Source organism: Lethenteron reissneri, chromosome 36 (genome assembly GCF_015708825.2).
Source record: "Lethenteron reissneri isolate LAM-NWPU_2019-01 chromosome 36, ASM1570882v1, whole genome shotgun sequence".
In the NCBI taxonomy this organism is placed as follows: Eukaryota; Metazoa; Chordata; class Hyperoartia; order Petromyzontiformes; family Petromyzontidae; genus Lethenteron; species Lethenteron reissneri.
The window spans coordinates 11,507,381-11,521,927 of NC_083814.1; the positions used below are offsets into that span (position 1 = coordinate 11,507,381).

Genomic DNA, 14,547 nt, shown 5'->3' on the forward strand with positions numbered 1-14,547 from the left:
CAACAAACAAACATGACCAAACCAAAAACAGCTGGGGCGGAGTATATTTTTAAATCCTTTATATTAAGTTAACTTGCTTGCTTGCTTGCGTGCTTGCGTGCTTGCTTGCTTTGCTTACGACCGTGCAAATCTTTCGGTCGTTTTTTAACCCACTTCCCGTGATCCAATCGAGCTGATATTTTGCACACAGACTCGTTGTGCGAGACAATTAATGTTCGTGAAAAAAATATCCAAAATGTAACACTGTTTAGGGAAAAAATTTAATATTTAATTACCAATTGCTTAATGATGGCAGACAATCATCTGACCCATAGGTGGCAGCCATCTCAAGCCAGAGGACGAGAGGACTCTAGCCGCCACGCATATAAAGGATTTATAGTGAAAAACTTTGTTTTTACGGGTTAATTTTTCTGGTCATCAGTCCCGGGCAGCTCCTGGTTCCGATGTGCATCGGCTTTAAACCACCGCGCCTGGGATCGCGCGATCGTAGACATGACTACGCTGCCCCCTGTAGTAAGAGATGGAGGCAGCGTCAGAATAAAAATAAGAAGGGGAATGAGAGCGAGAGAGAGAGAGTGGGAGGGGGGAGAGCGAGTGAGAGAGAGAGAGAAACACACACGAGCTCGTTGTGATGTGCGGGAGAAGAACCCAGACGCCTCTACTGATGGAGGCTTCTTGCAGCGCTCTCTCTCTCTCTCTCACACACACACAAATATACAAAGACACGCACACTCGAGTGAAGCTTAATGCATTGATCCACACTGATCAGCTGTAGAAGCTGTAGCAGCAGCAGTTATCACTGCTTTCATCAGCAGCAGCCGCAGCAATATCAGCAGAAGCTGTTGCAGCAGTGATATCATCCACGCCATCGGCAGCATCAGCAGCAGCAGCAGCAGCGACAATTGAAGAAGCAGGGGTATCATCAGCAGCAGTAGCAGCAACCATCAGCAACACCATCATCATAATCAGCAGTTGAAACAATCATTATCATCGATATGTTCAGCAGCAGCAGCTAGAATCAGCAGCAGCATCGGCGCTTCGTCGTGGGGTGTTCTGTCAGTGACAGTTCCCGGCAGATGCCTCTGTCTCGTGCAAGGTTCAGCAAAGAGGGACAACAGGAGGCGCAGGACCGTTCCTGCTGAAGGTAAGGTGATACGGTCACCACGAGCCTAAGCAGGTGAGAAGCCTGGTCAATCACCGTGCACGTGGCGAGCGTGGGGAGCGGTGGCGCAGCGGTTAGCGCGCTGACCGTACGAAACCGGCGACGCTAGTTCGATTCCCGCTCACGGTCAACATCGGTGATGATTCTATCTGAAACGGTCCTGGGCCTCCCCCGGGTCGACTCAGCCTAAAACGAACACCTCAGTGCTATGTGCGTGAACATCGGCACTGGGAAGACAAAGGCAGCCGGGGAGTGGTACTACTGATCCACGCCAAATCGCTTATCGTGCGCCGGTCCGGCTTTCTTAGGTGCTATCCGCTAACAGCACTTGCCCCGCGATCGCCTTTGTAGGCTATACGGGGGATCTTTGCTTTTGCAGTGCAACATCGCTGTTCGTAATAGGGGGCGGTGTGTGTGTGTGTGGCTTATTGCTGCCAAGCAGTTCACACCTTTGTTGCACTGGGTTGGTGTATTAATAGTACCCGCTGCATCGTAGCCAAGGGGATGATGAGTGGTGGAATTCAAATTACAATGATTTCCTGTTGCTCTGTTCATCGGCGTCTGTGTGTCTTGCGATGTGTGCAACGCTGCGCTAAGAACCCCGCTGCCCGAGTTCGATTCCCGCTCACGGCCAACGCCAGCGACGATTGTCTGAACCGGTCCTGGGCCTCCCCTAGGTCGACTCAGCCCCAATTGAGAACCTAGTGCAGATGTGTAAACTAACAGCAATTCATAGAGGTACTCGCTAACAGCACTTTCCCCAACAGTCTGTTACAGGCTGTATGGGGGATCTGTGTCTTTGCATGCACGTGGAAGCGATGCATTGTGACAATTCTTGTGAATTCTTGCACCCATATAATGTATACCGTAAACATCTGCAGATGTGTGAACATCTGCAGATGTGTGAACATCTGCACTAGGGAGACAAAGGCGGCCAGCCACTCTCTCGTGTGCCGTGCCAGAATTCATAGAGGTACTCGCTAACAGCACTTGGCCCAACAGTCTGTTGAGGCTATACAAGCGGGATCATTGCCTTTGTCTTCGACGTTGCACGTGAGATGCCCAATAGCCCGCAAGAATGGTTATCAGTGTAACCATGACAGCCAATGTGATTTGATTATTCCACAGAGATGTGTGTGTGTGTGGTCATGCGCGTATAAACTACGAGGATGTCTCACTCCCACAGTTTCACATGCGCGCGTGTGTGTGTGTATATACTCCGCAAGAATGGTGAGCGTTATCATCGCAGCATTGCCATGTGATTCTTTATTGTGCAGAGGCGTGCATGGTTGCCGACGTGCAGCTGTGAAGCGAGACGCCGCTCGGTGGATTCCACTGTTCAATCTGTATATGACTGCGTGCATGTACAGAATGTGTGTATAGAATGCACATTAACGCATTGCACGCGCACACACATGCACAGTATAATACGTGTGTGTATATGCATTTTTCAAATGAATACCTGGTGCAAACATTGCTACTGGGAAGACAAAGGCGGTCGGGCGTGGTGCTGGCCAACCTCTCCCCCCCCCCCGCACTTTTGTGTACCCTGACGGCCTTTATAGAGGTGCTCGCTAACAGCACTTGCCCCAACAGTCTGTTACAGGCTGTATGGGGGATCTGTGTCTTTGCATGCACGTGGAAGCGATGCATTGTGACCTTTCTTGTGGATTCTTGCACCCATATAATGTATACCGTAATATCATGCATTGCAATAATGTAGAGTATACATTTGTACTTTACAACTAAAACAACCTCAACGCATTCGTCAATAACACCGTGGTTTAAACATTAAAAAAAATATATAACAGGCGACGTTTCGGGCAATGGCCCTCCTTTACAGCACATAGGCCAGAGGTAAGTCGTCGTAATTGAATGCCTAATTAAAATAATTGAATAATTATAATTGTGCATGTGTATATGCTACGTTTGAGATTACAACACACACTACAATACAGTACTTTATATATTACAAACTAGTACATCACACGTAATGCTAGCGACATTCAAGGCTATTGCTCCTTTACTATCAGGGTCGCTCGTCCACTGCAGTCGTGAGCACGTGGCCAGAGCGAGGGGTATCCTGAACGTGGTGTGCCGAGGGAGTAGTCGGTGAGTGACACCTGAACGGTCACCGACCCAGACAGATCCGACTGAGACACAGCCGCGGGGCATCTCATATCCAGTCGCGTGCTGCATAACCGAGCGCACACTCGCGCGCTTGCGCGTGTTGAGCAGTGGTGCACATCCGAAATGCGCGACGAGTGCCGTGGAAGTCAAAGGTTCAGCCCTGCAATGACTTGCTCACGGCAGAGGTCGCAAACGGATTTTGATTCCTTACCCGTACCCGTACCCGGCCGCACCAGGGTCGCAAACGGGTACCCGTACCCGGCCGTACCCGTACCCTACCCGTACCCGGCCGGGTATGGGTATCGGGTACCTGATTGCGACCTCTGGGATGAAGCCATGTTGCAGGCGCGGGTGGGTTGATTCTAGGAACTTGAACGGGTATCGGGTACCCGATTGCGACCTCTGGGATGAAGCCATGTTGCAGGCGCGGGTGGGTTGATTCTAGGAACTTGAATTGTGAGAAGAGACAAGACGTTGGGAAATGAGTGACAAACAGTTACTCACCAGTGACTCACGGCCTACCCGTAACCGGCCGCACCAGGGTCGCAAACGGGTACCCGTACCCGGCCGGGTACGGGTATCGAGTAGGGTACGGGTATCGGGTACCCGGTTGCGACCTCTGGCTCACGGCCGGCGCTGGTGGAAGGGGCCACCTACACACGAGGAGTCGGTGTTTGGCCGACTCGTCCACGATGGCCAGACGTATTGGAAGGGGGTGAGAGCACACACGTTTCACCCCCCACCGCACCGTTCGACTGCGCGTTGTCCACCAATGCTGCTGGGTGGACAACAAGCTGCGAGTGCGTCCAGCGTTACGGAGCTAAACCATCGCCACCGTTCGCCCGCACTGAATAATGCGAAGCTAAAAATAGCCGTCGTGGGTAAACACTGCGAGCGGAACTCAAACGAGCAGCTGTTGCTGCACCTGATGAATTCAGCGACCTCCGAACCTGCACACGCCACGTAGACAAACACCTCCTCCCCCCCCCCATGGCATTTAAAAGGCTGCTGGGCAAGTGCTGTCTCCTCAGTCCCGGCGTTTTATATATTTCACCACACCCAACTACTCATTTGAGGCTAAGTCGGCCTAGGGGAGGGCCCAAGATCGGTCCAAACATTCGCCACTGTTCTTCTTGGTTCTTTCGGTAAAGTCACGTAGAATGGAAACAATAAAAATAAAACATAATAAAATAATTATCACGACGTTTCGGCCACAACGCAAGCAACCGTCCTCAGGTGAAGACCAGGTCTGTCGGGGGGTCTTTACCTGATGACGGCTGCTTGCTTGTGGCCGAAACGTCGTGAGAATTATTTTATTATGTTTTATTTTATTATTTTTATTGTTTCCATTCTACGTGACTTTACCGAAAGAACCAAGAAGATGAATCCCTGCAGTCACGAAAGCTTTAAATCGAAATTCGCCACTGTTGTTGGTTGTGTGCGGAAATCGAACTCGGTTCGCCGGGTTGAATGTGATAACCACGACACCTCCTGTAACACACAAAGACAAAGATCCCCCTATAGCCTTAACAGACTTTTGGAGCAAGTGCTGTTAGCTAGCGAGCACCTATGAAGGCCGGCACGGCACACGAGGGGTTGGGTGGCCAGCACCACGCCCAGCCGTATTTATCTCCCCAGTGCCGATGTTTCCAAAGCGCGCCAGGTACTAATTTGAGGCCGAGTCGACCTAGGGGAGGCCCAGGACTGATTCAGATACTCGTCACTGGTGTTGGTGGCCTTGAGTGGGAATCAAACTCGGGTCTCTGCCGAGTTCGTAGCGCAGCGCGCTAACCGCTACACTACCGCTCCCCACCCTGTAACAAAGACAAAGATCCCCCGTACAGCCTGTAACAGAATGTAGGGGCAAGTGCTGTTAGCGAGCACCTATGAAGGCCGGAACGGCACACGAGGGCGTGGGTAGCCAGGACCACGCCCGACCGCCTTTGTCTCCCCAGTGGCGATGTTTACACATCGCACCAGATACTCATTTGAGGCTGAGTCGACCTAGGGGAGGTCCAGGACCGGTTCAGATAATCGTCACTGGTGTTGGCCGTGAGCGGGAATCGAACCCGGGTCACCAGGTTCATAGCGCAGCGTAGCGCTAAACGCTACACCACCGCACACGCACAGACACACACGCCCACACAGACACACATGCACACGCACAGACACACACACGCACAGACACACAGACACACACACGCACAGACACCACAGACACACACACACAGACACACACACACGCACAGACACACACACAGACACACACGCACAGACACACACACATACACACACACAGCACACACACAGCACACTGACAAGACAGCGTTTCTGGCCGAGAGCGCTGCATGTCAATAGGGAGCGTCTCGCAGCCAATGCTGAGGACACTCGAGAGAGAGAGAGAGCGGAGCCCGTGCACGTGGTCACCGCAGTACAATCAATGTTCACCATGGCGCAGCACGCGCACAGTACTATGGTTATTGGTGTTATTATTCAAAAGTCCCATGAATCCCTCGTGGGTTCGGCGTCTTAGATTTTATTTCTCCACGAGCTTCAATTCGGTGCCTCTTCCCTCGTCACATCCACGACGATCCTCGTACCCCGTTCCACATCATCCCCCCATCCCCCACCCCCTCGGTCACCCTCCACTCCTTTGTGCGTTGCACGAGTGGCGCCTCCACAGCCCTTCTAATCTACGAATCTCTGCGTGAGTCCATGGGTCACTGCGTGAGTCTATGCGTCTCTGCGTGAGTCTATGGGTCTCTGCGTGAGTCTATGCATCTCTGCGTGAGTCTATGGCTCTCTTGAATCTATGGGACTCTGTGTGAGTCTATGGCTCTCATGAGTCTATGGGTCTCTACGTGGGTCCATGGGTCGCTGCGTGAGTCTATGGGTCTCTGCGTGAGTCTATGCATCTCTGCATAAGTCTATGGCTCTCTTGAATCTATGGGACTCTGTGTGAGTATATGGCTCTCTGCGTGAGTCCATGGGTCTCTGCGTGAGTCTATGTGTCGCTGCGTGAGTCTATGGCTCTCTTGAATCTATGGGACTCTATGAGTCTATGGCTCTCTGCGTGAGTGCATGGGTCGCTGCGTGAGTCTATGGGTCTCTGCGTGAGTCTATGCATCTCTGCGGGAGTCTATGGCTCTCTTGAATTTATGGGACTCTGTGTGAGTATATGGCTCTCTGCGTGAGTCCATGGGTGTCTGCGTGAGTCTATGTGTCGCTGCGTGAGTCTATGGCTCTCTTGAATTTATGGGACTCTGTGTGAGTCTATGGCTCTATGCGTGAGTCCATGGGTCGCTGCGTGAGTCCATGGTCTTTTGTCGAGTCTACGGATCTCTATGCGAGTCTATGGGTCTCTGTGTTTGTCTACGAGTCTCTAATCTCCAAAGCCTTCGATAACTGCATCTTCTTGTTCTTTGTCAACACGTGCCAGGACCATCCGAGCCTCGCCTCCCCGAACTTGAGAAGATCAGCAATCCCCGCTGAAGACTCGATCCTCTTCATTCATGCTCCATCTCCTTAGATACATTCCCAACATCCATATCATCAGCGTGTACTGCGTATTAGTTTAATCGAATACGTAAAAAAAACAGTAATGACTTGGTGGGGATGGGGGGGGTTGGTGGAGCGGTGGTGCAGTGGTTAGCGCGCTGCAATATGAACCCGGGGGTGAACCCCAGGAAGATGCACTGCCGCAGCTACCAGCAGTGGGATCCGAGCCGATCTCCTCTCGCCGACCGCCACTGAGCAGCGCTGCGGCTGCCGCTCAACGAGCCCCGAGGAGACAGAAACGGCATGCGCAGGAGGCCCTCGATCCAGCCGTGGACTGACAACAAAGCTGTACACAATGACAACAACAACAATAATGATGGCTAATTAACAACCTCTTGCTGTTACCGTCGGCCTTTAATTTCCAACTGCCGGAAGGGCACGAAAGGCCTCTACCCCCAATGCAATTCGCTTACATTCCCTCCTCGGGCGAGACGCACCTATCTAGCCGTGACCTCCGTGACGTCGTCTCCGTCTGTGTCTTTGTGTCTCTCCGTCTCTGTGTCTCTCTGTCTCTCCGTCTCTGTGTCTCTCTGTCTCTGTGTCTCTCCGTCTCTCTGTCTCTGTGTTTCTCTGTCTCTGTGTCTCTGTGTTTCTCTGTGTCTGTGTCTCTCCGTCTCTCTTTCTCTGTGTCTCTCCGTCTCTCTGTCTCTGTGTCTCTCCGTCTCTCTGTCTCTGTGTCTCTCTGTCTCTGTGTCTCTCCGTCTCTCTTTCTCTGTGTCTCTCCGTCTCTCTGTCTCTGTGTCTCTCTGTCTCTCCGTCTCTCTGTCTCTCTGTCTCTGTGTCTCTCCGTCTCTCTGTCTCTCTGTCTCTCTGTCTCTGTGTCTCTGTCTCTGTCTCTCCGTCTCTCTGTCTCTCTGACTCTCTGTCTCTCTCTCTGTGTCTCTGTCTCTGTGTCTCTCTGTCTCTCCGTCTATGTGTCTCTCTGTCTCTGTGTCTCTCCGTCTCTCTGTATCTGTATCTCTCCGTCTCTCTGTCTCTGTGTCTCTCTGTCTCTGTGTATCTGTGTCTCTCTTTCTCTGTGTCTCTCCGTCTCTCTGTCTCTGTGTCTCTCTGTCTCTCCGTCTCTGTGTCTCTCCGTCTCTCTGTATCTGTATCTCTCCGTCTCTCTGTCTCTCCGTCTCTCTGTCTCTGTGTCTCTCCGTCTCTCTTTCTCTGTGTCTCTCCGTCTCTCTGTCTCTGTGTCTCTGTGTCTCTGTTGCTGTGTCTCTCTGACTCTCTGTCTCTGTGTCTCTCTGTCTCTGTATCTCTCTGTCTCTGTCTCTCTGTCTCTGTGTCTCTCCGTCTCTCTGTCTCTGTGTCTCTCCGTCTCTCTGTCTCTGTGTCTCTCTGTCTCTGTGTCTCTGTTGCTGTGTCTCTCTGACTCTCTGTCTCTGTGTCTCTCTGTCTCTGTGTCTCTGTCTCTGTCTCTCTGACTCTCTGTCTCTGTGTCTCTCTGACTCTCTGTCTCTGTGTCTCTCTGTCTGTGTCTCTGTGTCTCTCTGTCTCTGTGTCTCTCTGTCTCTGTGTCTCTGTCTCTCTCCACCGTCTCTCCGCTCCCCCTCTCTCAGTCTCCACTCCAAGGGAGTTCATTGCGTCTCTCGTCGTTGGGTGATTCTCGTGACGTCTCCTGGCCCTCAACATCACCTTGATTCGTTTCGCCGTTTTTATAATTCTCCAATTAATAACCATCGTTAATGTTCTCAAGGGCACTTCGGAAAATGTTTCTCTAATGGCAATCTGAAATGCGGGTAATTTGGCTGACGGTGGCCGCTCGACTCAATAATTATCCAAGATGGAACAAAACCTCCTCTCATCACCATCACGCTTCCACATATCCCTGGGCTGTGGGTGCAGTGCACGCTGCGTTATCAATCATGCATATCTAACACGTGACGCACAGCCCTGGTGTTAATCCCCTGCTGGATGAAGGCCCCTTTCACGCCCCGTGCCAGTCGAGTGATCATACTTCACCACACTGGTCAGCGCGAGTTGGTGAAGGTGGGGAACATAGACGCAGGTGCAGAGAAGTACAGTACAACATAACAATGGATTTGACCACAACTGAGCATCTGCTGCCCACCGCAGAGCAAGAGGCGATGGAAACCCTGTTTCTGCACGGTGGTCGGCCATCCAAGCACTACCCACACTTTAGCTGCACAATTGCACGAGATGTGATGAGATCTACATCATGGGACCTCCTTTGCCAGTACCACAATTTTTTTCTGGCAACAAAGAAAGCTGTCTCCGGTGTGGACCAAATCAGTTTCAAAGGACAATGCATATATCATCAGAGTTAGTTTGTTTGTTTGCATTCTGACCACAAGCATTGTGGTTAATGCGGACATGATTCCTTGTAAAAGGTTTCAGTTTGGTGTTTTAACATCTTAACACAGCTGTTTTGTTGCCAGAAAAAAAGGGAAAACTCCATTATCATGTGATGAGATCGCACGCATTATGAGCGATTTGGTCCACAGACACACGGTAAGGTAGAAACTGGACTGCGTAGGTGCTGCGAGATTGAAATAATAATGCAATAATGTACAGGCTTGTGTAAGTGGTCTGCAGGGCGAAGATCTCCCCACGTCATGTCCATTTATCTGACCATACTTCTCCGCGCTGGTTGATTCTTTTTGAAAGTGAAAAGCATCGCTGTGTTTAGAATGCAGTCCCACGCGTGTCGCGCCACACTTTCATTAATAATCTCGGTGAAGCGGAATGTTGAGGAAGTACACAGGCGTGAAACGCATCGTGGTGGCTGGCTCCAAAAAAATAAAACTGGGATTGGGCAGGACGCGTCGCTGCTCGAAAGAATGACGGCCGATGGTGAAGCATGAGGCCGGGCGGGCAGCCAAGGTTTGACGAAGGCGCCCATGGCAGGACGTTCACCGCAGGGATGGAGCTATCGTGAAATCAGCCTCCGTAACTCTTTGCGGCAAGACCGCGAGAAATAACGGCGACTTCGGGAGGGGGGGGGGCAGGGGGGGCGGAGATCGGGGTCAACTCAGCAGTAGATCGAACATGACTGACTGACGATAATTTCTGCACGATGAACGAATTCTAGATTTGAAGCTTTCGTGACTGCAAGGATTCATACTCTTAGTTTTTTCGGTAAAGTCACGTAGGTAAAAAAATAAAATTTAAATTAATAAAAAATAAAATAATAAAAATCACGACTTTTCGGAGGCAACACAAGTCTCCGTCATCAGGTGGGACCGTCACAGCCAGATTTGCTGCATCAAGTGAGGCAGGGATTTCAAGATGCAAGCTCTTAAATACAAGTTAAGGGGGAGGGAGAGGGGGGGAGCTCATCAGAATGTGGTAGCCAATGAATGGAACGTATTTGGAGGGGTGGGGCTAAAAGAGAGCACAAGGTGCACGTGTACGTGTTTGTGCGCAAGCACCTGTTGGTGCACATGATAGAAGAGAACGAAAATGCCCATGTTGTTTTTACCCCCATTCTCGGCTCAGTCTCGGCATCGCACAAAACGGGCTTCGCAATGGGGTCACTGGTAAAAGCGCCGCCTATTCGTGGCATCTGCTGGGGCCCACGCGCTAAAGGAACCCCGAATCGCCCAACCTCTCGCCGGAATCGCCTGTTGCTGCGCACGCAACACGCTCGTAGCACTCTCCTGCCACGAGGGCAATCAAAATGTCTTTTAGCCTCCTCATCCTCCTCCTTCCTCGGCGTTGGCGGCATCATCACCATTATAATGTCGCCGCCATTAGGAGTGAGTGAGTCTCCGTCAGATAACGGAGCCGGCCGTCGGAGGTCGGGTCAAGCGCGATTGTAAAACAACGCGAGCCTTGCCGCTCGATGTGCCCCTACAGAGTCATTTACATACTCGATGTGCATGGCGTTCAGAGTCTTCGACAGATATAAACGACGAGTTACTTTGCCATAAGTGCTGCGTTGAGAAAGTAAGTATAAAGACGTGCTCTGATAATGATAATAAACATGAATATTACATGTGACCGGAGCACCATGAATGCACCCGATCTCAGCAGATCGGTGTGAAAGGTCAGCTGGTGTGTTGAGCCTGGTTAGTGCTTTGGATGGGAGACTGCCTGGTTATTACCAGCTTGTGTAAGATCGAAGATGCCATGTGACCAGGAGTTGGTGGTACAGAAAATTGATTCTTGAATCGATGGGTTTGGGGGCTTTTGAGTTCAACGTACTATCGTCACCTCTTTGAATGCATTGGGTTTTCTCCGATTTCCCCAGTTTCCTCCCACAGGAAGCCAAACACTTTATTTTATTCGCAATAAAGTGTTTTTTTTTAATCAAACGCTTTCTATAACATTTCACACTCTTCAATGGAATAGGCCAACATCCCAACATGCCAGGACCCGCCTGGTCCAGTCTCGAGACTCCTTGAGGCCTTTGTTAACAAATAAACACGACTGGACATCTGCGAAACAGAGTTTCATAGATAATCGGATTCCTCCGTTCTAACAATAAATATGACAATTCTAAATCTGAATACAGATGCCCGGTCGTGCCTATCACCTCTCCGATGTGTTTTCTGATCGTGACCGCGTGTTGCTCGGCACGACGTCCGACATTTCGCTCCACGCGCCCGGAGCCGCATTCCATTTCTGACAAAGCTCGGCTTCGTTCCCGTTTGCTCGGAGCCGCATAGGGAACCTAATCGGGGAACTGAACCCCAACACAGCTCCCAGCACGCGGACATAACGGAGAACGTGGCCGCGAACCCCTTAAAATCAACCGTGAATTCAAATGACCTTTGACCGCTGAGCCGCGTGAAATGTGTCCCGCCCGCAGCTCGTCAGAGGACGCACCGCTCCACTCCTCGACCCGGCAGGCAGGCGGTGGGGGGCGGTGGGGGGCCCGTTGATCCGGCGTCGCCTGTGGACCATGCGGCCGGGGGCCCGGCAGCACCTCCCGCCCAACGACCGCCCGAGCGTGTGGCGCGGTGGCACGAGGGTCCGGGCTCCGCACGCAGCGGGCGGCGCGTGAACGATGAGCGGCGATGGCGAGGTGCTCTTCCTGCGCGAGAACTCCCTGGCGTGGCTCGTGTGCTCGCTGACGGCCCTCGTCGCCAACGTGTGGGGCATCCTCAGCGTGTCGGCCAAGCAGCAGAAATGGAAGGCGCTCGAGTTCCTCCTGTGCACCCTGGCCGGCACGCACGCCCTCACCGCCACCATCCCCCTGCTCATGTACGCCGTGGTGAACATGCGACGCGGCTCCTCGGACTACGAGTGGACCGAGGGCCTCTGCAAGGTGTTCGTGTCCAGCTTCTACACCCTGGCTCTGGCCACGTGCTTCACCGTGTCGTCGCTCGCCTACCACCGCATGTGGATGGTGCGCTGGCCCGTCAACTACCGGCTGAGCAACACGCGCAAGCAGGCGGTGCAGGCCATCATGGGCATCTGGACCGTGTCCTTCATCCTGTCCACGCTGCCCGCCGTCGGCTGGCACGACACGACCGAGCGCTACTACGCGCGCGAGTGCCACTTCCTCATCACCAAGATCGGCCTCGGCTTCGGTGCCTGCTTCCTGACGCTGCAGGGCGGCAGCCTGGCCATGGGCATCGCGTGTACGGGCATCACCCTCTACCAGACCGCGTGCCGCGTACACCAGGCCCGCCGCGCGCCCGAGAAGGCCACCATCACGGTGCCCACCATCGTGGTTGAGGACACCACGGGCAAGCGCAAGTCGTCCATCGACGGCTCCGAGCCGGTGCAGACGTCGCTCAAGACCACCTACCTGATTAGCGTCATCGTCTTCTTCTACGACTGCCTCACCGGCATCCCCACGCTGGTGAGTTTCGGGCGGTCGAGGTGGCGGTTGATGGTAGTGGTGGTGGTAGTGGTGGTGGCGATGGGGGCAGAGGAGGTGGTACGTTTACCACCCGTCCTAAATTATCCCCAAAGTCGCCCTCCCTCTTGTTGAATGGGTATTTGTGTGTATGTGGTCAATCAATACCTTGGAAAAGGTTTTTATTTGGTGTTTGAATAACTTAACACCTCCTGTATTATTGCCAGAAAGGGTAAAACCTCTTCTTATATTTTCATCATTTTTTATACTGGCGAAAAGAACCCACATCTAAAGCAGCTCAAGCCTCTTCATTCTGTGTGCACCCCACCACTCTGAATCCCTCCCCGCTCATCGATATATCGCTCCATCTCCACATCGCAATCAACTCGAGCCTCCTGTAAATCACGTGGCTTCCGTGTGGACGTGAAGACAGGCGACTTGTAAAGGGGGCCATATGCATAGCCTCTGGCACAGCATGATACGTTATCACCAGAATCAATAGTCGTTTGTCATTGAGACGGCCTGCACGAGTTACTGATGAGTTCACGCGACCATTCCATTGCGTGGACAGGAGGTGGTGCATTATTTAAACAGTTTCATAATGAATTTAAATTTTCCCATAGAGGAATTTTACGCAACTGGCCACTCGCTGTATTCGCTGCGAATTTGTTTTATATCGTAGATCGCACCAATTTAAATTTGGGGTTTTAAATATATAATCTCAATTTAATGCTTTCATGACTGCAGGGATGCATATTCTTGGTTCTTTCGGTAAAGTCACGTAGAATATGTAATCTCACCTAAGATATTTCATGCGACCGACCGCAGGCGTTTTTGCTCTCAGACGGGCTGAGTCTCAGAACGAGACGCCACTGGATCATTACGACGATACAGATTCACATATTTGATTGTCTTACCCAACATGTTTCAGGGTGCCCGCCACGGTGAACGGTCAGCACACTGGACGTGTTAAACGAGAGGTCGTCAGGCCCGATTCGATCTCCCGGCACGGCAGTTGAAACGATGACGCAACCATTGGAACCTCATTTGCAAGTAAAAAATATGATAATTGTTTTTTTTACCCTTTTATCTGGCAACAAAACTGACACCTTTTTTACAAGGAGTCATGTTTACATAGACCACAATACCTGCAGTCATAATGCAAACAAAAAAACACATAACTCTGATAATATATGCACTGTCCTTGAAGTTGATTGGTCCACACCCGAGACAGCTTTCCTCGGGTGTGGACCAATCAACTTCAAGGACAGTGCACATTATCAGAGTTATGTTTTTTGTTTGCATTATGACTGCAGGTATTGTGGTCTATGTAAACATGACTCCTTGTAAAAAAAGGTGTCAGTTTTGTTGCCAGATAGAAGGGTAAAAAAACAATTATCACAATGACGCAAGTTTCTTAAATCGCCCCCACCAACCACCTCAGCGGTTTTCACGTGCAACACACCACCGTGTAGTCGATGGGCAGGCCGCGTCACGGTGGGGTGAAGTGTTGGTGCTTCTACACACGTGGCCCGCGTGGAAGTCGGCCAAGAATAGCGTCCGAGTGGAGCTCTCTCTCTCGACCTCCCTCGAATTGAGGCCGTACTGCCAGCAGTGACGTGAGCAAGCAATTGCAGGGCTGCACCTTTACCTTCTTACCAATTACCCAAAATGCTCCTCTGCAGGCTTTGCGAGTTTTTTTTTTTTTACGGAATAATCAAGGCTATGCCTGCGGGCGTATAAAATATGGATTTGCATTTATTTGGCGCTTAAATGCCACTGCAGCTCAAACCGTCTTACATCCACAGAAACCCAATGTGCATCCCATTCACTGGGGACTCCTACAGAGTTCAACATCTAAAGTCTGTTCGTTGCATTCATCCTGCATCAAATTTCACGCAGGAATCGTAGAATCCACTGCGGAGAGTTTGCGCGATCA

The 14,547-nt window shown here is 51.5% G+C and overlaps 1 protein-coding gene across 2 annotated transcripts in view; it reads left to right on the forward strand.

Moving 5' to 3' along the window:
* The first annotated feature begins 630 nt into the window (after positions 1–630).
* The window catches only part of LOC133351141 (probable G-protein coupled receptor 162), a 46,490-nt gene continuing 32,573 nt past the window's right edge, over positions 631–14,547 (forward strand). The window contains exons 1-2 of one of the 2 annotated variants that reach the window (XM_061566124.1): positions 631–1,177; positions 11,613–12,611. In XM_061566124.1, the coding sequence (XP_061422108.1) occupies positions 11,811–12,611 (801 nt within the window). In that variant the 5' untranslated portion in view covers positions 631–1,177; positions 11,613–11,810. The remainder of the gene's footprint in view (positions 1,178–11,612; positions 12,612–14,547) is intronic. The other variant, XM_061566123.1, reaches the window with a different exon arrangement.